Source organism: Astatotilapia calliptera, chromosome 11 (genome assembly GCF_900246225.1).
Source record: "Astatotilapia calliptera chromosome 11, fAstCal1.2, whole genome shotgun sequence".
Lineage (NCBI taxonomy): Eukaryota > Metazoa > Chordata > Actinopteri > Cichliformes > Cichlidae > Astatotilapia > Astatotilapia calliptera.
The window spans coordinates 28,612,228-28,636,891 of record NC_039312.1 but is presented as its reverse complement, the minus strand read 5'-3'; the positions used below and the strand labels follow the sequence as shown (position 1 = coordinate 28,636,891).

The 24,664-nt window shown below is 40.4% G+C and overlaps 1 protein-coding gene across 11 annotated transcripts in view; it reads right to left on the bottom strand.

Annotated features, from left to right (window-relative positions):
* Window positions 1-24,664, bottom strand: part of mef2d (myocyte enhancer factor 2d) — a 99,042-nt gene that overhangs the window by 39,117 nt on the left and 35,261 nt on the right. For all 11 annotated transcript variants that reach the window (XM_026184141.1, XM_026184143.1, XM_026184144.1 and 8 more), the window contains 2 exons: window positions 21,273-21,661; window positions 12,221-12,424 (listed from right to left, as the gene is read on the bottom strand). In XM_026184141.1, coding sequence (XP_026039926.1) covers window positions 12,221-12,424; window positions 21,273-21,326 — 258 coding nt within the window. In that variant the 5' untranslated portion in view covers window positions 21,327-21,661. The remainder of the gene's footprint in view (window positions 1-12,220; window positions 12,425-21,272; window positions 21,662-24,664) is intronic.

The window sequence follows — 24,664 nt, the reverse complement described above, 5'->3', positions numbered from 1 at the left end:
TCATATGTGCTTGATTAGATGATCATCAGCAAGTGTGAGCACCTCTATAAAAGCAGGCATACAGATGTGAGCATCCCAGCGAATTCCCCCCAAAGTGAGACCGTGGAAAGCACAGAGAACAACAAGAGCTACATCTCAGAGTCTACAGGCCAAAGTCACGACTTTACAATTACAAAGACACTGAATGATTATGGTTGGTTTTGAAGGGCTGCTGGGAGAAAACTACTTAGGTGTGGAGATGTTTGGCCAAATTGCATCACATTTGTAGAAAACCAAACACAGCATATGAACACAGAGCAAATACTAACAGTGATGATTCTGGCTTGTTCTGCAGATATGGGACCAGGGCATTTTTCAGTGATTGAGTCGACTATGATTAAACAGCTAGAACTGGGTCATGCAACAGAACAATGATTCCAAGTACACCAGCAAATCTGGTGTCTCGATGGTGCAGTAAAACCAGACCTCAAGCTCACTGAAATGCTGTGATGGAACCTCATTGAAAGGTGTGAATAAACAAATGCCTTCGTACCTGAATGAACCCAAGGAACACTGGAAAGAAGAGTGGGCCAGAATTCCTCCACAACGATGTGAGAGAATCATAGTCACACGGAAAGTGATTACTTCAAGTTACTGCTGTTAGGAATGGCTCTACAAGCTACTGAATCATAGGGTTGGGCATAGTTTTTCCACAGTATTGTGAAACAGTCCTTTTTCATATGTAAGTGTAATTTGGGGGTTGAACAAAAACATGTAGTCTACCTAATTTGTAGTTCAGTATGTAAAACAAATAAAACCACTGGCATCTTTTGACATTCAATTACACACAACATATAATGCAGGGCACTGTTACATGTATCACCCAACAGATATTATATTCAATATCTCATGCACCCTTTACTTTCTTTAATTAACAAGCACTTGCCGTGTCAGGTGCGACTATAGTCTAGTGGCGGTCTGATTAAAACCTAACCATGTGTTACATGAGTGCACAGCACACAATCATTGTTAAGTGAGAATGATTCAACTGCATGCAATTCAGCCTCTAAAGTGAAGCTGGCGGGAAGTCGTTGTATCGAGAGCTCCAGACTAAACCCCGAGGAGGAAGAGACAGAGATTCTTTTCATTTTTGATGTATTAGCCTGAAATCCTAAAAACAGGTGAGGGCAAGAGGGTAATGATGCCATTTGGATGTAAGGGTAAAAAGACTTTCAGTGTTAATAACAATACTGCTCTTTGATATGAATCTCATTAAAAACCAAAGCCATTATTATTATCGCAGTGTCAAAGCTGCTTTTTTATCTACCCACAGAAACGGGTTATTAGAAAGATTTGTTCCAACATGGAGACAGTCTCCTGATTCAGCTGTTAACTCTCACCAGAACAAGTAAGTGCTCTGATCTGCAGCTTAATGTAAATTTCACACACAGGAGCAGCCACCATGCGCTTTGTTGTGCACAGTTCATAGAAAACACACTCTGCTGAGGCAGATGTGTGTGCGCACTGACCTAAAAATTGAGAGAAGAAAAGAACTACATAAAATAAATAAAAATAGAACAACTTTCAACTTGAAAATGACGGCATGTGACAGAGGGCTGTGTGGAGGACGTGATAGAAGCGTGGACCTCCTGCCCTGACTGTCAGGACACAAAGAGATAAAGAGCCTGCAAACAAAACTGTGATGACACTGGAGCCATGTTGGTGCACTGTTCACATGTAGTGACACACATTTGTACTTTGATACTTGTGAGGAGAGACAAAGTTCCAGTTTTGCATTTCCTAAGCCTAATTTAAAGGTAGATGGTTACACCAACCAAAAAATTAATCTCCTTCAATTTAAGCTTTAGTTCAATTAAACCTTGATCCTACTTTCATAGATCTGCGACCAAAACGTCGTCAAATATCAGTCCTCATTAGAGTTGATATGATGAACAGGGCCAAAATACAAATTGATTTGGTGATCATATACTTTTTTTTTTTTTTTTTTAATAATAAGAACAAAAATAATGACAATAAGACCAAACATGCAACTGTCTTTGGGGTTTGGACAAAATTCCCTAAATGCCCTCGATCTTCTTAAAATCGTCCCATTTTAAGTGTGATTCATTTGAATTTCTGTACTTGATTAAATCTGGCATTATTTGTCATAAAGATGCAGCTATCATGCATATGCTATTAAGGCGCCATGTGTTATTAACTCTGACACAAACATCATTTCCCCCAAAGGACAATAAAAACATTTCTTACAATGCTTCCACTAATGCTTCCAATTAGGACAGTGTTCATTCATTTTCATTGTCTTTATGCCATCGTGGCAATAGATTCACCAGTTAGTTGGCATACAAACTTACCTTCATCTGTAACTTCTTCAGCACGTAGTACTGAAGTCTAAATGCTTCTGCTTATTGCTTTTCCTAATTTGAGGCCGTAATTATCCACTGAGATTGCTAGCTTACTCTATTTTCTGCCAAAGAAGCAGGCCATGGAATAAGGTCAGAATGACACTGCATTTCAGTTCCACTGAAGTACAAAACGCCCGACCCATAAATCAAAAATCTGAACGGATTACCACTGGTCAAATATTCCTTTGTTTCCTCTCCATCTGACACTTTCAAATTCATATAAAAAGCAACAATCCTAATGGACACACTGACATATGGATGCAAACAGACGTACAGTAGGCTTCCTTCTCACACTGTCTCTACTTGCTTTCACACACACTTGATATTTTTTGGACATCACAGGCTTGCCTCTCTGTCTTTCTCTCATGTAAACTCCACTGATATTTTGTGAACATTACAGTGTAAACATGGGCATCTTTCCCCCTCTCTCACTCTCTCTCACTTTCTTTGTTTGTTTTCCCACTCTCTCTCAGACTGAACATTTTGTGTTACATTGCATTACATTCACATTCTCTCTTTCGCTCACACACACCCCTCTGTTGTGCACTGATCAGCTTGTCTCTCAGTCAGCCATCTGTTCACCTGTCCGCTGTCTCCCTCTCTCCCACTTTCCCTCTCGCTCTCTCGCTCTATTGTGTTGCCAGGGTAAGATTCACCCTGCAGAGCACCACGCCAGCCTCTAACTGGCTATGACTGCTCGCAAGCCCCGCCCCCACCTCACTCTCTTCGTTCCCCTCTGGCTCGCTCGTTCGCCCACCCGCCTGTCCGCCCGCCCTCTGTTTCCAGCTCTCCATGAAACGCTGCTGCTGCTTTGTCCTGTCTCTTTTTGTCTTTCTCTCGGCCTCTCATCTCTCAGCCCACCACCTTTAACGCAGCTCTCGCTCGCTCACAGTGCAAGTGCAAACTCTCGCACTTGTCCTTCTGTGTTTTTCCACCCTTAACATCTCTCGCCATTGCTTCCTTGAAATGTCTCCATATGCAATACTCCCCAGTCGCTCATTTCCTCTCATCAACCTTCATTCTCTCCTCTGTTTCAGTTTCTTTTCCATTCCTCTTTTGCCCTGTCTCTTGTTCCCAGAGCTTTTCCCATCATAATTTCCTTCCCTTTTCCTCTCTCTTTCCTGCTCCAACCTTTTATCCCTTACTCTGAAAATGTGTTTGAAGCCTCTATGTGTCTAAGTCGTGAGTGAAAGTCACTGTACGACTGCATGCATAGTGTCAGTATTTGACGTTTGATAACAGTGGCAATAATACTTTGAGTGTATCAGGTTCCCTTCCTGGTTTTTTGCATTTCCTTTTATTTTTCTCACTTTTGCCTCTATCAGCTTTATCGTCACATTCATTTGGAAGGTGCCAGAAAAACAGACCTTTACCTAAAACATACATGTGTGTTTGGGTGTCACCATATCTAGCCATGTATAAGTTTAACAGATACACACACTGCCTCTGAAAGCAACTCTGGGCTCTGTGACTTGCCCAAGGACACTTTGGGAGGTGGGAAGGCCCAGATATGAAACTGCCGAACAGCACCGCTTGCACAGTTTTCCTGTTTAGCCACTTTAGATGTTTAAATTCTTATCTATGATAAAGTAATTGTTCAACATGGCAAAAAGACCATGAAACCTATCTTTGTTATCAAGAAGAACAAAGAGTCTTGCAACTGATAGCGTAACCTCTACACAAACCTAATCTCAACATCATCAAGTTAACTTGGAATCAGCTGTAATCCACAGAAACTTTGGCCAGTCCTCCAAAACAACTGGAACAATCACAACTGCTTTAAGAACAAAGGAGGGTCGGACTAATCACTGATTTGTACTGTACTTTAACTAAAGTTAAAGGATGTGAGTCACCAAACTGTTGTCTGGTGTTCATAAGGCCACTGATCACTCCTCATTAGAAAAATTTATCTGAGAATTACAAACCGATTTCAGTGCTATGAAGGCAAATAAGACAGATAAAAATACAACTGACTTCTAAAGGGGCATTTACTTTACATACGAGTACCAAATTCCCCACTTTGACTTAGTGTTGCTGCGCTGCAGGTCAGCACAGAATCAAAATCTATGTAAAAGGAAGGTGGCCACTTGACTGGATGAATTTTGAAATCTATTCAGGAACCAAAGACTGGATTTTGTTCTTCATCACTTCTAACAGAAGTATATTAGGAAGGGATGTTTTAGTGACAAACATGATCATGAAGGATAAACAGAATATTAACAGAGACATGTAAAAATCTTTCCTTTAACTGATTATTATAGTTTTCTAATCTCACTGTCTAACACTTTTATTTGCCCGGTACAGTATGTGCTGTTTATTGTTAGGCTTTCTTTTGGACTATGACGGTGCAGGTTATATGGTCCCAAAAGTACTTAGGTAGCAGGCAGAGTCCCTGCTGTCTAGGCCTGGTAAGTGCAAAGCAAACTGTAATGTCACCTCCCATTGTGGCTTGTCAAATACAGAAATGCAGAAGAAAGTCTCTCCCTCTCTCACGCATGCAGCCCCCTACAGTCAGTCATTTGGGGCATCGTATCCACAGTCTCAGCACAGCAGTGGCTGCCAGGCTCCTCAGATGTTGTATTATAGATCAGCACTTGTTTTTTCTCATGTCAGTAACCTGCCAAGCCGTGAGACGTGAGGAAGTCATGTCCTCGCTGCCCACAAAAAAAAAAAAAAAAAAAAAAACCCCCACACTCGCTATCGTGCGGGTTCAGAATGTATTTTTTTTGAACGCCTTGTTAAAACAGAAAATCAATAAATAAAATAAAATAAAACAGAAAAGAACGTAAATGCATTTCCTCGTCCTGCTCTCTGTCACTTTTGTATTTAGATTAATTATGCTTCCTGTTCCTAGTGCTCCCCTGTGTGAAGTATTAATTATGCATTAATTTCAGGGTCAAAAGCGCATTTAACATGAAAATGTAAATGAAAACTCAACTATATGTTATGCATTGTGATGGTCTAAGTAAGTGGGTTTTTTTCTAATTAAAGTATAAAATTCAGGAAGTTAGGTTGGAATAATCATTTAAACATTTGGACAAAGTTTAGTTTATGACTTGTAGACTTCCTTTAATTTCTAACCATTTAGTTTATTAAAAACCATCACTGCATAAACAGCCATTACCCCTCCAGCTCTCACTGGAATTATTTGTCCATGAAAATAATGGACTTCTCTCACTTAGCCCTCAAGAGGCCTCTGGATGGTTTGCTATGTATCAGAGGAAGCTGATCGTGCATGATGCCCTACGTCAACTACAGATGACCTGTAAGCCAATCAGTCTTATTGATATATGACCGCCTACACTAATGACAACTAAACAAAATATTTCGAAGCCTATTTTTCTGCCCTCTAGGAGTACGTGTTCCTCATTCAGAATCTCCATAACACGCCTCATTCTGGGAGTGAGTCACATATTTTATAATCAAGGACTTCCAGTACTTAATATTGTTTTAATGAAATCTTGGCCCCTTTTCAGCACAGGGCTGTTAATTATTTCATAAGGTCAGGATCTCTGTTCTGAACACAATGCTGTGAATGTGTGGTATAATACTGACCATAACTGAAGGCATTGTATTGCATTCCTTAACCTTGAAGTTCAACTGCAAAAAACAGTGAAGTAATAATAAGAAATAAATTTGAATAATTTTGAGGCAATGACTAAACATAAGACAAGTTTATATCTTGGTTTCAAATCAAGTTGTGTGAATGTATCAGGTCACAAACCCCCAAAAAAATCTAATTTAAAAGGGAGAACACATTACAATTCTACTTGTAACGTAAAACAAATAAATAAATCCAAAAATCCTAATTATGGTTGAGCTTTGGGCCTTTCACACAAGTTTTGTGATTCAGAAACTTGGAAGAAACAAATCCCAGTAAGAGTGGTGACCACTAATGTAAGCACCAATAAACCTTCCTATGACCCCTTCTACTCCAGATTAGGACCTTGGGCATGGCAGGTCTTAGCAGGAGGACCACAGAGTTCAGACAGCAAAGAAGGATTATATGAGGAGCATCTACGGGACAACACAGGCATCAGCTTTCTGCGAGAGGACGTCAGAGGAGAAGTGGGCATGCAACTCTGCAGAGGGGTGAATTTCTCACTGTGCACTAAGTGGGGTAATCTGGGGTTGTATACTATTTGTTTGAAGCGCTATGGGCTATTGTAGCAACAAACTCAATCTGTTGCTTAGTAGGAAAATACTGACAAGTAATGTTTCGCAATATGTGAGTCTCCCCTGGCTGCAGCCCAGGAGGATCAGGGCGGTGCCCAAAGTCCTTAAGCACGAGCATTGAAGCTCTTGGTGAGATCTGTCTTCCCTGAGCCGCTTAAAGGAAAAAGGGCATCCCCCTTCTCCGCCCATCTTGCTTTCTCTCCTCAGCTATTCATCCCCACTCTTTTAGCATTGCGCTCGCTTGTGTTCCCTCTGTCTCTCGCTCACTTCCCTTCTTTGCCCTGATTGGGATCTGCAGTCAAGCGGATTAACACATTCTGACAGGAGAGGCAGGCTGCCCACACACACTTTCAAGCAGCACGTGCATCTCAGAGAGAGGCTGTGTGTGCATATGCACAGCCTCTCAAGCTTGCACTGAAGTGAAGGAATGTCTAACTGTGTGATGAATAGAGTCCACACACCCACACCCATATACACACCTCAATATGAACTTAAGTGCATCTAGGCATTTAGGCCCAGAGGTGCATGCATGTACAGCATAGACAGAGCAACATACACGAAGCATAGACTGTGTACGCACGTGCACGTATCAGTTTGCGTGTGCCTGCGTGACTATATCCACACTTCATAATTTATACTCAAAAGCACTTGCAGAGGCAGAGCAGCAAATGGGCACATTTTGAGACTATCCAATTATCCCCTCTCTCTTCTCCCTCTCCCTCACTCTCGCGCTCCGTCACTCGGTATGTCTCAGCTCTGTCCTTGACCAGCGATGTTACACCATGTGCCAGTGCAGATAATCTTTAATAATTATTGTATAATTCGCCAATCTTGTCACACTGACTGTTCGACTGTACAGGGCGCCACTGAAAGCCCCTCACCCTCTATGTCTAGCATTTCTGTAACGCACGTCCAGTCACAGTTGCGGCATTTAAATGTACAAAATGTACAAAATGATAATTATCATTTATTGCACATGGAGATAAAAAGTATTTTACAATATTCACAAGTCTGTTCAAGCTGTTTAAACGGCGGTTCTCTTTTGGACAAGAACATGTTAACAGATTTAGGTCATTTTTACTTTGCAAATTTTCTGCATTTCTTTACAGCAATTATTTAATAAAACTAAATAATTCCTGCTAGTGTTTCACAGTAAGAGCCCTTCAGAGAAGTAAAGACATTGGGCTCTTGTCCCTTATAACTTGCCAAGAAAATATCTAATGAAATCTTAGTCAAAACTGAGTTATTAAAAGGATACATGTGATGATCTTCTTTATTTTTGTTACAGTCAACAACCAACACTATATTTATTCTAGTAACAAGTACTTTGAGGGCATCCAAAGCCAGATCTATCTTATTTCGCTGTGTCACAAAGCTCCATTGTTTATCCAAAAACTTTCAGCAAACCACACATTTGTACTGGGGAACTTTTCCTTTCATTGCCACAAACACAGACACTGTTGAGTACTTTCTTTTGACCAAATTCTACATGGACATTCCTAACTTGAGCACCCAGCGTGTATTTATCTGCCAACAAGTCCCCAACAAATACACTGTTCGTTACAGACAAATGTTTACAATAACTCTGCTTCCAAAAAGGTGATTACACTGTGTGAAACAAAATTCAATGATTTGCAAATGATTAAAAGCCTGTAAGTGATTTAAAAAAGTAAAAACTAAACTAAACTGAGAAATGCTATTGTCAGTGATGTTCATTTTGAATTTTATGCCAGCAAAAATGCTTTAAAAACGTAGGACCAGGGGCATGTTTACCACTGTGTTGCATCATCTTTTTTTTTTTCAAATGTTTTGTCAGCCAAATGTTTTCCAATTTCCAGCTAATGCAGAATATCAGCTCCTTAACAGCTGTCAATGGTTCTGCTTTTCAACAACCTGTTTTGGAGCTAAATATTACACATTTCCCTCCACTACGTTTATGCAATGGTTGTATTTACTCATTACCTTGGAGATTTAGGTTTCCCATACAAAAAGTGACAAAGACACATTTAAATAAGCTGCAGTTTTACTTAATTGCTATTTTGTGCAGCTATTAGCAGTACACTATATAACGTATTCTGAAAAAGGTTCTGAGGGTTTTATTTTTAATACTGAAATGACTCATGCTACTCTACTGGTAATGTGAAATAGCAAGAATTCATGGAAAATGTCAGGGGCAAACGACACTGATACCTGCCCAACAAGGTGGTGTTTAATGCAGTACATCTGTGGAAGGGGACAGTTGAGGACAAATGTTGCTTAATGCCTCCTGGCTTATTAAGAGAATGGGTGGCAGGCAGTATAAAGGCCGGTATAGGCAGGAAGCTCCCATGTAGGACACACACACACACACACAAACACACACACAGAAGCTGACACAACCAAGAGGCTCACCAAGCCTGAATATTGTATGAGGCGTTCTCATGGGCCACTGCAGAGCGTGCAAACAGAAAGAGGTGGACTTATGCATGCACACATACACACTCAAACATAGATACACACACACACTAATGAACACACAAAAAGAGACAGAATGAGACAGAGTGGCACACTCGAAAACACAAACACATGTACGCACACAAACAGAGCCAGTGGAGCTTGAGCTGATGTGGCCCGGAGCAGCCCAACGCCCAGCCACGACACACACACACACACACACACACACACACACACACACACACACACACACACACACACACACACACACACACACACACACACACACACACACACACGAGCCATCTGCAGCTGAAGATACAGCCTACAGAAAGGCTTTACTGCTGACACTCTGAGACAGACAGAAAGAGAAGGACAAGAAAGAAGGGAAAAACTGTCGTGACCGAGTGAATCAGGAGATTACGAGGAAGCGAAGCCAGGAAGGGTAGAAGGAAGAGAGAAACTGACAGACAGAAAGGTGAAGGGAAAATTATGGCCTCAAACTCTCAGTCTTACCTTCAGCCCACTCAAACACAAAACTGCTTCACCAACACTTTCACTGAGATTTCAGCAATTACTGAATGCAAGCCCTTATTGGATGAAATTCCCCTTAGGAGCATTCTGCTCAGGCCCCAAAGATTTCATGCCTCTACACAACCAAATAATAACCAATAATGACAAATCCCAAAACTCAGGAAGTTTAGGAGTATGTTCAGACAAAGTCCCCTTTGTGAAATAAATTAGATAAATCTGTTATTCATTGCATTTTCTTTAGGCTTAATGTAGCTAGGCTGGCAAATTCCTTTTTGTCCATGTGTGATTTTAGAGTGCTATTTTGGCCATTTCTGATGAGAACCAAATGATCCCATCAACAGAAAAACAGATGGAAATCAGATCTAGTTGAATGTGGAATTTACTTTCTGCTATATATGAAGTAATTCAAGCTTCAAGTATGACCCTCTCTTGTATTCAAGGAAAATGGTTTCCCAACAGTTCTGGTCTGAAAAGCTTTTTATAATCAGAAATTCCTCAGGAAAACTGTTGGAAAGAGGATTTAATCTCACAGCCAGAGAATACTCAGATGCAAACCCAGAGCTGGGACTTTTGTGATCCAGGACCTGAATTCAATCAATGAGTCCTTCAGGTAGGTTCCTACAATGGAAAATAGCGCTCTCCATTCAAAAACACCTTTAGCACATAACTGTAGCTAGCCATTGATTTAGGTGTTTGTGGACAGTTTGAGAGAACTTGAAAAAGAATTACGCCTTAAAGCAGCAGTTAGAGGTCAGATGAGCTTCTGAGCGCTTCATAAATCGAATCAAACAATGTTTGCAGCCTGTGGGTTTCTTCCAATAACGTATTTGAAATAGCCTGAAAAAGGGAAATAAAACTCATCATTTGCTGTCAAAGTTCATCACTCCAGGGACACAGGTTGGTATCGCTTACTTCATAAATGTAGTGAATCAAAAACTAGTGGAGAACAAAAGGTTCGAATAATATTTATTGCTGTAGCATCAATCTCAATTTTATAGGACTACGTTCTGCAATTTAGAAGCAGCTGATAAAAGAGGGAATCACTCCCACTCTATTATGTTGTTGTTCTCAGGCCATTGCCAACACAAGGTTTTATTCCAAAATCATAAGGGCAATTTGACAAAAAATTCAGATTGGGAAATTGCTGCTGACACAGATCAGGTAATGCTAGTGCCCAACTAATAATGGCCTAAATCCATTCATGAGCTAGCCATCTCATTTTTTCAAACCTTGCTGTTTTGCTGTGCGTTGTTTGAAATACGATTTAGCCCGAGCATTCAACATGACAGTAAAGCCATGGCGGTGACTGCATGTTGACAATGTTTGTGGTTGACTGATCGTGAACTCCTGCAGCAATATTCAGTGAGAAAAAAAACCTCAAAGCCAGGCGAGATCCAGCTTTAAGTCAACGCTCCATATGAAGCGTAAGTGCTGTACTGCAGTGCACACGGCTCGCTGAATCATACCTAACCATCTCGTGTTGAATTCATAAGAGGGTCCTTATGTATAAAAGGGTCAGCAAGGCATGTGAATATGTTCCATGTTCGCCTGACAAGCTCCAGCGAAGCCTTTTCCCACAGGGAGGAAAGACGTTAGGAAGCAAATGGATTCCTATTACAAAAACATAAAAATGGAACTGACGGACTGCCCTCACACTTTCTCTGCTGACCTAACCCGTTGACCTCTCTTCTAGTAAATATGTAAATGAACAAAGATTTTTTTTCTCAGAAGTTTCTTCCTCTAACTGGTGGGCATTTTATGCTGAAGTGGTTTCCAACTGGTTCTAGGCGTTGTCCTTTGGCTTGTTGGTGTTTTGTTGTTGTTGTCAGAGAGGTCTCCAGGTAACAATACGACCAAAGCCAGAGTGTTAAGGGGGGCGGGGGATAAGATGGGGAGGCCCAGCTGTTCCTATCTCTCTACTCCCATTAAGCTCAAAGGCACCGAGCCAGAATCCAACCATAAACAGCACTGGGACTGACTGGACTCCACAATTCTGAACTGGGCAATAGTAAAGAAATACTAAAATATATAGTTACTTTTCAGTAACAAGGGATTTCAGGAAAGAACAGTGGGTTATAAAAAGTTTTTTAAAAAAATGTAATGACACCTCTAAAAATGCAGTGTTTAACCACTTCAGTTTCTTAAAGCCTAATTTATAATGCATAACAATTTAGAAGAAGGTTAGATTGCTACAAACACTGAAGGTTAGTGTGACTTTGGCTTCTTTATAGATTAAACATGATGTAATATATCACATCAGCAGATTTTTTTTTAAGCTAAGCTACCTTAATCACCCTCTGCCTCTAACCTGCCTACAAGTAAACAGGCATGACAGTGATATCAATCTCTAATCTTATTCTTGGGAAGAAAGTTAATCAATACACATCTGAAAATGTCCAGCTTCCCCTTTTAATGACTTGATGTACAATAAACTATGATACTCAAAGCCTTATTGCAACAGAAGGCAACACAGTTTGTTCAGGAAGTGTATCTAGGTCAAGATTACTTTAAGCCTAGCATCTGCTAAAATAAATAAATGTATTAATTAATTAAAATAAAGGTAATCAAATGGAAAGTGGACCTTTTAAGGATGTTAAAAAGATTTTGAGGTGTTATAGACGCAGTTGTTTCCTGCTGTTTGACCCACTGCCCTCCCTCCCGTCTCCACGCTTTACCTCGATAATGTCAGCGTTAGTCCGGCTCTCGTGTGGCTCGTTGTACTCGGTGTACTTCAGCAAGACCTTGTCCATGTCAGTGCTGGCATACTGGAACAGCTTGTTGGAGTGGTTAAAGATGATGAGAGCGATCTCGCAGTCGCACAGGACGCTCAGCTCGTAGGCCTTCTTCATCAAACCAAACTTCCTCTTGGTGAACGTCACCTGATGACAAAAACGAAAACTGAGCTGAGAGAGCTCTAACACAATCTTAGTAAAATTATTCATAGTTCCCTAAAACAATTGTAATTTTATAACATTATAAACGACACTCTATTAATGAAGTTAAACTGAAATGAAAACAAGGGCATTATCTACATATTCTGACATTTTATTTCTTGTTCTAAGGCAAGAAGGTTTTCATGGAGTCTCTTGGTCCTGAATGATGATGTGGGCCACGGAGCTAGAGTGTGGATCTGGCAACAAGCCACAGATTATAGATTTTTAGTGAAAGATCTATTTCAATTTTCACGAGAGGAAAATTTTCTTCAGGGTCTGTTTAGAGTAATGTTCACTTACGAAATTAAAATGTCAAAATGTACAGGTCGCAACCATTTACAGAAAAAAAGAAAGAAAAATACATGCTGATAACCATATTTCTTTCATTCAACCCAAATCGCATACTAACGCTAAGACAAACTGGATACTAAACCTAAACTAAAGCCAATATTTTGAAAAGGATGCAGGCGGTGCACACAAGTTCTACTCAGCATTTTTTTTTTTACAAATAATAAATAAAAGAAATGAAGCAAGTGAAAGGGATTTTGTTATTTCAGCTTGAAATACAACACATTTTGAATGTGTTTGAATAAAAACATATAGATATAAATAAAAAAAATCTGTTCACCAGAATTTAAAAAACCTATAATCTGCAAATAAGACACAAGGCATGATGAAACTGAAAGGAACACACTGGGAAATCTGTCAAATGCTGAGAGTAAAACTGATACTAAATATGACTGTAGAATAAGCGACAGCTAGCATCTGTCAAAGCTCCCCTAAAGCTCTCTAATTGTCATGTTATATCCTGTTTTATCTGATGAAAAACCAAAAAGTAAAACTGACAACTTGCAGCTTTACAGTAAATTATCTGACCTCACTGTGACTCTCAATCTTGGCAGGAAAGTAAAAAAGCACATTTACGCAAATGTTGAGCTTTTCCCCCTCAAGACCTGACTTAATATCATTTTGGACCAGAGCCATTCAAACCAGCTTATTCTCAGTTAAACTGAAAGTGTAATTTGAGCTTTTTGCACTTCCAGACTCTAATGACGGCACAAATCGTGCTCTGAAGCGTATGGTTTGGGTATCTGAGACAAAGCAAGACTGACTGCATGGAAGCACTGTGTATTAAACATACAAGATAGAGACATTTTTAGGAAAAAAAAAAAAGACTCCTAGACAGAATGTCTAAACATGCTCTTTCAAGTACTCAGATTGTATTTTGTGCACAGACTTTCACTTCAGTCCGTACACTCCTTTCTCTCCCGTCACACTCGCTCTGTGTCACTTTCACACTATGATATGCTCTTTTCCATGCTCTCTTTCTATGTCACACACTCTCTCCCGCTCTCTTTTCTGCACTTTCCTTCTCTCACACGTTATTTCTCCCTTTCCCTTATGCGCGCACACACACACACACGCACACACACACACACACACACACACACACACACACACACACACACACACACACACACACACACACACACACACACACACACACACACACGCCCGCTCAGTTGTGAACAAGCTGAACAGAACTGGGAGTGTTGCTAAAGCACAGGGTCCCTTGTTGTCTGCCGGTTGGCTTTAGAAGCGCTTCCCCGCTATAACCAACTGGTATTTACAATCCAGAGAGATTTGGCTTTGTTTGGATTAAACACACAGGATTGCACAAACACAAACACATGCAAGGAGAAGAAGATTAGCAGAAGAAAAAGAAGAAAAAGCTTCAGGTACTGCTACAATATCGAGCATTTGATATGGGAGAAATGGAAATAAAAGTCAATGTGTACACAGATGGTGTTGAAGAGGCAGAAAGATTTCAAGCATGCTGCACTTCAGGCCACACCCACGAATGACATCAACACATTTTCCATCAGACGTGCAAGCCAAAAACCTGCTGTGACATCAATGATTGTGGCTGTGACCTGAAGTGCAGCATGCTTACAAGTTTCCTGCAGTTTACTGCACTTTCTTATGTAACCTTAAGTCCTAAAGTCCCTTTAAATCTTTGATTCTCATTCTAAGAAAGCTTTTTGTTCTGTACATCTGGAGATTGGTGACGTTTACTGAGGGAGAGGGAGTCACATGTTTGACCTTGAAGATTTTTAGCTATTTTACATTAATTTCAGTAATGGACTGATTGGTTTACTTTTTTTGCTTTTAAATTGGAAAAAAAAATCAAGAATATTTCTGACATTTTTAATATTAAGTGAAGTGTTTTTACAAACGTTGCACTGATTTCACTGCAATTTTTTACAGATATTCGAGACCTTTAAAAAAGTCTTCATCAAAATTTAATCGCATTTACTAGGCTTTTAAGAGCAAAACTGCAACCCTAATGGAATAACCATCTTCTGGTTTTATGTTTAAGAATGAGAGTGTTGAGCTTTTTTTGTCCATTTATGGTAATTACAATGCATTATAATATATCTGTCGCCAAATAAACGTATTAATGATATTCTGATACTGCCTCTAGGGTTTACCTGCATCGACAGAGGCCACATTTCTGTGGCAGAAGGCTGCTCCGCTGGCAGCTGAGTTCTGAACTGAAACTATAATTGAAATGAATTGAATACAGAAAGAAAGAGAGAACAAATAGAGTGGTAGAGATAAGATAGAGACACTGAGGATGAAAGCAGGAAAAGCAGCAAGTGAGACCTTCAATCTGTGCATCGTTCTCTCCTACAATCACTTCATCTCTTCCATCTCTTGCTCCTTTCTGCACCCGACATGTTTAAGCCTCCCTCATCCCTCCTTCTCCTCTCTTATTTTCTCGCCCTCGTTTTCTCTTCCTCTCTTCTCTCTCTCTTGCTTTTTCCACATCCTCCCTTCCTCCCTCCCTTCGCACTCGCTCACTCATTGCTTCCTGCTGCCACAAATCAAATTATATCGGGGTCGTATCCATGGGCAACCGACTCCTCTCCTCCCCTCCGCCCCCCATTTCCCACCTCATCACACACTGCTACCATCATCTCACCCCCCACACCCCCTCCCCATCTTTATCTCTCTGCCTATCTACATATCTCTCCACTCCTCTTCCTCTCTTTCTCTCTCTCTGTCTCACACACACAGACACACACACACAGAATGAGCAGATAAATTATGTGGCGATGTTGGTAAGGGAGGAAATTACAGTTGTGCGGGATGACAAGACTGGTGATGTAGAGAGAAGCCACTGCAAACAACAACTGCTCCCTAAAAAAATTATAAGGTCATCCACCAGTGCTTAAAGCAAACAAAATCAGTCCCACATCCCAAACAAAACCTCTGTCCGTCTTTCTTTTTTTAGAAAAAAGTAAGCAGTGGGGTAGTGACTTTTGGTCTGAGCTTCAATCTTGCTGTTTACCACAAAGGATAAACAAGCTGGAGGTAATTGACATTAAGAGCTGAATTGCCAGGTAACCAATGGCAACTGAAGAATAAGACATCCTCAGTGAGAAGAGTAAGAAAGAAAGGGGGCGAGTGGTTTCATTTGAGTGCGTGTGCGTGCGTGCATGTGTCTTGGCGAGGTTGTGGTTGTGTGGCAGATGGATGAGGAAACCACCACTGACAACCACAACCTCCTCTTGCTGTTTCCTGTAGCCAAAACCCTCTCTTTCATTTGCTAGCTTACAGTCTCGCTCACACATACAGTTTGAACAGTTGAGGAAAAAATTAATTAATAAATAAATAAATACACCGGGTCTCACTATACTAATCAGTACAGGTACGAGCTTTCAAGGATCTACAGAACAATGATATGCTATTTTTATTTTAAAATGTTAAGCGATTCAAAAGTTATTGTAAATAAAACTGTATCTACTGGAATTGCATTTGTTGTGTGTAAAAGAGAGACAGAATTGAACTGTAAATTGCCATTACAATATCCTCTTCACTTTTAATTAAGGTGCTCCTCTAGTAATATTTTAATTGCCAAGAACTGTGCTACAAACAAACAAATGAGCAAAATAATCAGCTGCTTCTCCAGAGTCTCTCTTGTCCTATGGTATCGCTACACTGTATTGTCCTTCATTTTTTTCACATATGAATTCTGGAAAATGTTGGGAGAATGATGCTGGACCATTTGTCAAAGCTCTGCTTTTCCACAGCACACCGCAGGAGATAGTCCACTTCAGAGAGAGTTTTTACTACTGGAAATACTGATTTAGGCCAGAACGCCGCCTGGGTTGAGTGTGCAGGATACAGTACACACAGTATCCCTCTGCTAGCTATGAATTCACCAGACAACTATGTGTGCCATCGGTGCAAATCGGTGCAATAGCTGACAGGTAAAAAAACAAAAAACAAAACATCAAGTGTCTAATATTAGTGTGTTAGAGATTTGTTTTCTCATGTGCTATTCTGTTGAATAATGCCTAGAAGTTTAGAGTTACAGTGCATGTGCAAAATTGAATCTTGATCTGCTTTCCAACGTGGGTTATCTCAGCACAGGGGTTTTTCTGCACGTTGGACTACAGTTCACGATGAACTACAGAACAGGATGAGAGCTACAAATTGCAGTCTAAGAGAGTGGCATTGGATCCATTTATATGCAAGATAAGAAACTATGGAGAATAATTCAAATGGTATCGAGATTGCTCTTGATAGTGCTCGGGTCAACTTGCAGTTAGCTTCTTTCTCTTGCAGCCTCTTCTAGCTCTTTTTGAGGGGAGCACTAAGTGTTCCAAGCTACCCAAGCATGTTTTGGGTATACCCTGGGGTCTTCGGCCAGAAGGACATGCTCAAAAAAATCCCACCTCACAGATGCCTTAAGAGGCTTCCTAGTCCGATGCCCAAACCACCTCATCTGGCTCCTTTTAATATGGAGGAGCAGCAGCTCTGCCCAGACACCCTTCCGAGGAAGCTCATTTCCACTACTTGTATCTCATTTTTTCGGTCACTACCCACAGCTTGTGGCCACAGGTGTGGGTAGGAATGGAGATCAACAGCTTTGCTTTCACAATCACTTCTCACTTCAAGAGAGCAGGCCGATACAATGTCCACATCGCTGCGGACACCACACAACAGATTGATGCTTAATGCTTCATAAATCGTTAGACTTTTAAATACTTCTTTATGCATGACTATATTCCAACAACTACTAAAAGTTATCTCTTCTAAAATGTTAATCCTGTGGACTCTCAGTAAATTTGCTATAACTACAACTACTTCAGTTAGGAGACTGATTATTCTTCAACAATGGGCTACACTTGAAAAAAAATTTAGATCAGCTGAAATGCTGAAATTCAACTTATTTAGCAGTGAAAGAAAAAATTCTGCACAATTACCTTTTTCCATTCACAGATATTTTAAAACATTTATTGAAAGCTGCTTCAAGGCTCATAAAAAAGTACTGCACATGAGATTTTTTCATGTGTAAAAGATCATGCAGATTCAGAAACATGGCTTAGAATTGTATGTTTTGCTAGATGGAAGCAAAAAGCAAATGCTCAACTTTGTAGAACAATCTTTAGCTTGGAAAAGCTCATGTTCAGATTTTAGCTGAATTATGAACGTATGCATCAAAGCTGTAACGTTGGCTGGGGGTGCCGCTGAGGATTAGTTTACACCTGACTCATATCTATTTTTTTTTTCTACAGATGGGTATGTGAATTCCCACTGGAACATTTTGCATGAAATTGCCCCAATAATTGATCTACAGGCCTACAATTAATTCAACAGCGATGTTAAAAACCCCCCAAAAAATTAATGGCACGACAAGCTTAAATTAGTTTACTTTTAGAGTCAGCGACAATACAGAAATACTCATTACAATATGCTAAATCTGTATCAGGAGCTGGTTTAAATGTTAAAATCAATAAATATTTGCATAAATGTAAAGAAGTGCTTTGATGTGTCTAATAGCTGATCATCTGAATTAACCATAAACTGATAAAGTCCCATTTGCTTACTGCACATGCATGTTTTATTTAACAGTTTCTAATCTGAATGATCAGAAAATGCTTTGCAATGGGAGTTGAGGCACAAGGGTTTCTTAATATTTAAAACTACACATCATAGAGACGTCTGTGAAATCACGTTTTCTCCAATCAGTTTGGTATGATGGACTAATAATAGTGACGCTAAATGCACGACTACAATACTCATTAGACTTAACAAAGAAAAACAGATGGAGAAGCAGTGTACTGGAGAGCAACTGCCCCAAAATCTGATGCAAAATCAGAATCAAAATATCATCTCTAACTTTGGGGTCAGTGTTAGCAAAACAAAAAGATAAATCTTAAGCGGATAGTTTATACTAGCATCCCTGGAGTAATAGTTTTAAGTGAGTTTTCTTGTTCCTTGAAATTTAATTTCCAAAACAAGCCGATGATTAATGTAATTCTTGCATTGCACTATGCACTACAGCTGTTGCTTAACATAAATCTGATTAGCGATTCAGGATTCTTTGATTTCTGGCAGCGAATCTTTCTTCTTCTTACATCTTCTTGCTAAAATGGGTCACAGTGTTAATGAAAAGTCAACTCTTTCTGTGTTATCTTTGATGTGACAAACACTCTTCCATAAAAAGAAATAAACAAATAAATCAAAGCATTCCAACATGCCAGTCCTGTTCTTTTTCATGCGTCTTTGTCTTTGTAAGAAATGTGGTATTTGAGATGTTGTCATGTTTCCAGCCGGGGCCCACACTCTGAACGCTGTTTATTTTGCAGAGCTTATGGCAGCATCTCTGAATCAACATGTAGGAGGGTGACGGGCTGCATGTACTCCAAAATTCATTTGATTTCCTTTCAGAAGCTGCACTGTTCATTAGCTGAAGCAACACAGAGAAAGCATCTAAAAACCACTTATTTCATAGTCTGTTCCATATCAAACACTAAATGTCATTGAGAGAACAACTGAATCCTGCTTTACTGTGTCAACTGCTCTCACTGAGAACATCAGATAAACAAGAAAAAAAAAAAAAGGGGGGGGGGGGGGGGGGGGGGGGAGAAGGTGAAATGTAAATGCTCACTACAGCTTCGGTTCGATAGGAGCATCAGAATGTCATCACGCTGACTGGTTTGACAAAGTGATTAAGAAATCATTTTCTGCGGGGAAATCGCTTGATCGCAGTCAATGATTAATTTGGGATTGTGACATTATGATCATGTATTACCACAGAGTTCATCACCTTATTGATAAACTGTTCAACACCTGACACAAACACTGGCTGCTCGAGCAGAAACAGCTACAACCCATTCCTCCTTTATGTCCAATTGTGTACTGATGAATAACAAGTCATCATACTTCACCGACCCCCTGCAGGCACTGCTTCCTCTTCTTTATCGAAATGCAACCTGCTAAGATTGATGAGAAGAAAACTGAGGATGATTTTCCAAACCCTACGGCCACCTCACTTTTACACTGCTCGGGTCTTATTCAGTCAGGCACCTTGTTTCTCTCCCTACGCCTGTCTCCATCTTGTTTTTCTTCTCTCTCTGTTTTTGAAGGTGGGCACGTCAAATCCATTACTCAATCTGCTCAATGGAGCGAAGCCCATTTACCAGTTGACTCATTTTAGATGGATCATTTACCCTTTCATCCTCTCTGACAATGCCACTGATGTAACCAGAGGGACCGAGTCTGTTTTTTGGGGAAATATCATACTTTTTTTCTTGCCTTTTTCCACTGTAGGAAGGGGAGGTGTCAGAGAAACCCCCCGACACATATGAGCCTCATAAAACACAATGCTATTATACTGTTCTGTTGTGGCACTCTTGAGAGAGCTGCAACTATGTTGTTCATGCTACATGGGACATATGAAAAACGGAAAGGATCCCTGTGGGAATTTCTTATTGCCTGAGCTAAAGTATTCTGTCACCACAATGGAATTCAGTGCTGGAAAAGTGAAAATGATCATTTCTTTCTTAGATCTGAGCAGGACAGATGAGAGCTATACAGAGAAATCAGCTCAGTGAAAGCCTGCATCTACTGGCTATATATGGGTCATTTAACACTCCCGACTGGATCGTGAAGTTTAGCTCAGAAATTAAACAAATATGTGTGTGGTTGTTAATTTTGTCTTTAGCCTTCAGTGTAACCATTTAGCTACAGCATAGCTAATGAGTGCATTAACAAAGTTAACAACAATGTCTGGACTGTGTGCTGCCTGTGTTTTCTGCTGCAAGTTTCTCAAGCAAGTGGAAACTGAGACCGAAGAAGATAAAGTAATGACACAAACTGTCCCACGATCACTCCAGATGGGTCAAATACAACTGCCTTGTGGTACAGTGGTGCTATCAGCAGAAGAAACCCACTCGGCGACATATCAAAGTCATCTAGTGTTGTCTGTGCAGAGATACTTACCCCATTTTAACAACTGCAAGGTCCAGCTTTATTATAAATGTACATCATAATGTATAAGCTGTGCAATTCATTTCTTATATGAACAACATAATGTCTATAGCAATGGACCACATTTGCAAACAAGCTATTTAATGTGTTCATTTTATATTACAAGTTCCTTACAATAATTATGCCAGTTTTTATGAAATTAAGCTCCTGAAAAAATTAAATAAAACTCAATATTAAATCTTGATTACCTAACACTGCATGACATTTATCATATTCTTCACTACAAGGGCGTTTGGGATTTCCTTATGCATGCACATGAAACAGGGTCAATACAGGATTCATTTTCAAATACCACAGGACTGATCCACAAATCCAGCTATTTATAATTATCCAGCTACTTATATTAACTTTGTTGAAAACTTTAGTTCTTTAATTTTGGTTTCTGAAACAGGAAAGTTTAACAGGAGTTTCTTTCCATATCATGACAGTTCAGGTCATTTGTTCTAACCTGTTTGTTGCGTTCGTCAGTGATCCTCTGAATCTGGATCTTTTTCCTCCCCATGGTTCTGGTGTTGCAGTGGGAGGATCAGGGGAAAGTGACAAGATGTGAGGTCACGGATGGCTGCTGTTACTTTTCCTCCTCTTTGAATCTCTATTCGCTTTCAGTTTGCCCTCGCTGTGCACACTGACCCTGTTTGAAGGACCCAGGCAGGGAGGCTTTCACCAGCAAGATAGAAAAAAACAAAAACAAAAAAAGAGGGAGAAGGAAGAAAGGAAGAACGGGGCTCTGTGTACAGCACGCTTTTCAGATCATGGTCCTGTTTCTGGGGGCAGGTCATCCACACTCAAGCTGAACTAGGATCTTCTGCCCTCCCCTTCACCTCAGCTGGGCAGCTTCTGGAAAACAACACAAGAGACATTTATCAGGCTGAGAGAGACAGAGATTCTGAAAAGGGCAAGGAGAGCGAGGCTTTGTTTGTATATTATGACCTTATTTAGCTACTACAAACCCAACATATACAAGAGAATAAATGATGCAGCAATCCATTTGAGGCACTATCAAATCAGAAGCACATTTGGCTGAAATGAAGAGTAGGTGAGGGGGGTGGGAGTGTTTGTGGCTCTACATGCAGAGCAAGAGGCCCTCAGGGGCCCGCGAGTCGGGAGGCTGTGCTGTGTCAGCTTCATTAGAGGCATCACCGCCACATCACTGATCTGCTGGTCGCCCACGGCAACCGGCTGCCCGGCCCAGGCCGCCTGACACGCCGAATGTGAATCCCCGATCAGAGGCACATTAGAGAGTCTGCGGATTCTGCTCATTTCCCATTTTCAAAACACCGTCTTATGCATTGATCATTTCTCTACAGGAAGCTCAGTAGTGACAAGACAATATGACGATCTGCACTATGCTAAAGGGAATTATTCTCCCTTTAAATCCATGAAATATCCATATAAATAATCAATGTGGTTAAAATGCAATTTTCAGTCTTTTCAAACAGATTTTCTCACGAAAGATACCAGACACATCTGCAAACAAAATGAGTGGGCAGATCTCCAGTGACACTTCATATTTAAAAGACAGGATGGCGAATGTCATTTTCTGACCATTAATATCATTACGCCTTATTACCTAAACTGAATGCTGACCTAATTCCATGCAGAACAGCGAAAGATGACGAGTGTAAAAACGTGTGTCTAATTCACTCATACGTCTAACTAACCATGAAATAAGGGTGGTCTGGGATACGCTACGGTGCCTGATCAAAAACAGAGGATGGGTACATCACGAAGTCCATATTTTAAAAGGGCAAGTCAGAGCAAGAAAGCCCAGAGTGTTTCTGCAAATTCATGCAAACTCATGAATGAATGAGACGGCAGCAGCCCAGGAATGGCAACAGAGGCAAAGACCGTTTTAGGCCCTGTTACTACTATTTACGGTTCATCTTTAAAAATAGCACTCTATATATATATATATACATACAGATTGTGTGGACACACAGCACAGCCTGCACGTGCGCACACACACACACACACACACACACACACACACACACACACACACACACACACACACACACAGTGGCAGCCAAGTGGCAGAATTACAGAGCTAAATCATCTGGAAAGCAGCAAGTACACACATCAGGTCCGCAGCATTGTTTGCATTCCCTCTACCTGGGAGAGCAGCAGCAGAAGAACGCCCTCTATTTACATCCATTCTTATGAAACAAAGAACGTGAAATAGTCTGTCATGAGACTGACATTCCTTTTGTGCTGCTGTGGGAGCTGCACTGCATGCTCGTTTAGAGAGGATGCAATTGGCTTAGCTTTGGAGATGAGTTGCCTATGAATTATGCACTGATGGGAAAGAGTGGAAGGGGGCTGAAGAAAGAGTGTTATGAATGTCATAATTGCTTTGTAAAAAGGCTTGATGGAGAACTGGAGGCTGCCTGAGCCCGATTTTTTACACTAAGCATCTACAGTGAGCTGCAGGAACTGAATGTATTATACTGGCAAGATCTTTCACATATTTTGTTCCAGCCCCTTAAACAAAATTATTTTATAAAAATCCATCTCATCCGCTTTCGTTCATCCTCCTCGTCTCCATTTTCAGTATCACCAATTTAATAGGAAAACTAGCAAAGGATAATGAATTCTACCTGGATCACCTAATTAGTGTACTCCTGGAAAGAGCAGGCATTTCTTTATGTTGCACATTCATTCCTTTCATTCAGCTTCAAATGAAGGAAAGTAAAGAAGTGGTGGCGAAATATTTTAATAAAATAATAGGGTGTGCGTTCATTCTCTCTTTGTCAGCCACAGAGAGAGTAGGGGACTCACTGCAGTTGCAGTGAAGTTCAAAGGCAGCAAACTGAGGGATTTGTCTTTAGGCTGTGGGCTGATCACACATGAAAAGGCTGCTTTATCTGCCTGGGGTGGTCAAGTCTCGACCTTTTACCCTTCATGCTGCTGCAGCTCGCTTCCCATGTCTGATGTCAGGCAGAATCTCTGCTCTCACATGGGAAGCGGAGAGCCTGGAGTGTGTCTGTTACTTCACTGAGCAGACACGAGTGATAGAGAGGCTCTGGACAATGAAAAGATAAACACTGATAATTAGGAATCTACCGTGGACCCAGATTAGCACCCTGGGGAACGCCTAATGCGTTTATATGCTTTATTCCCCAAGAGGCCATTGAAAGGCTAGTCTTTAACAATTTATTATGGCTGGAGTTAGGAAAACTGAATAAAAGGAATATAGAACTTTTAAGGAAACTGCAATCATTGAAAGTACAGCTGTGCTACATTTCTATAGTTTTTAAGCACAAATATCGGCTGTTCAGGTTTGATGAAAAATTCATCATCTCTTTAGATAAATTGGGCAATTTGAAGTTGATAAAGCTCTGTGGCTTCTAATGCGAGATGTTTTCATACACTTTGTACCAAAGCAGAGACGCCCTACCACACAAGAAATCTAGAAATGAAAAAAAGTATTCGTACAAGATGTCAGTTCTTTTCTGTTCTTCTTAATTACATCAGTTTGGGGTTGTCTTCAGTGTCCTTTGAAGATGCACACTACATTCTATAGTATGTACCAAAAAAACCCACCAGCCTCAAAATATCTGACAATTTAAAAAAAAAAATGCAATCCATTATAATGTGCTGTTTCATAAAGACAAAAAAGGCACAATGCAGAAAAGTAAGCCAACTGAGAATCTGGTCATCAAATTAAAGAGCCTTAAGAGAGCATCATAAAGAGCATAAAAATGAAAAATACTGTTACTGTAGAAATGTGTCAGCTAAGTTCTAGAGAGGGCACATCAGGTCACAGCCTTAGGACAGTCTGTAACAAAGATTAGTCCATAAAAAGAATGGTTAGAAAATATTGCAGTGCATCACCATCCC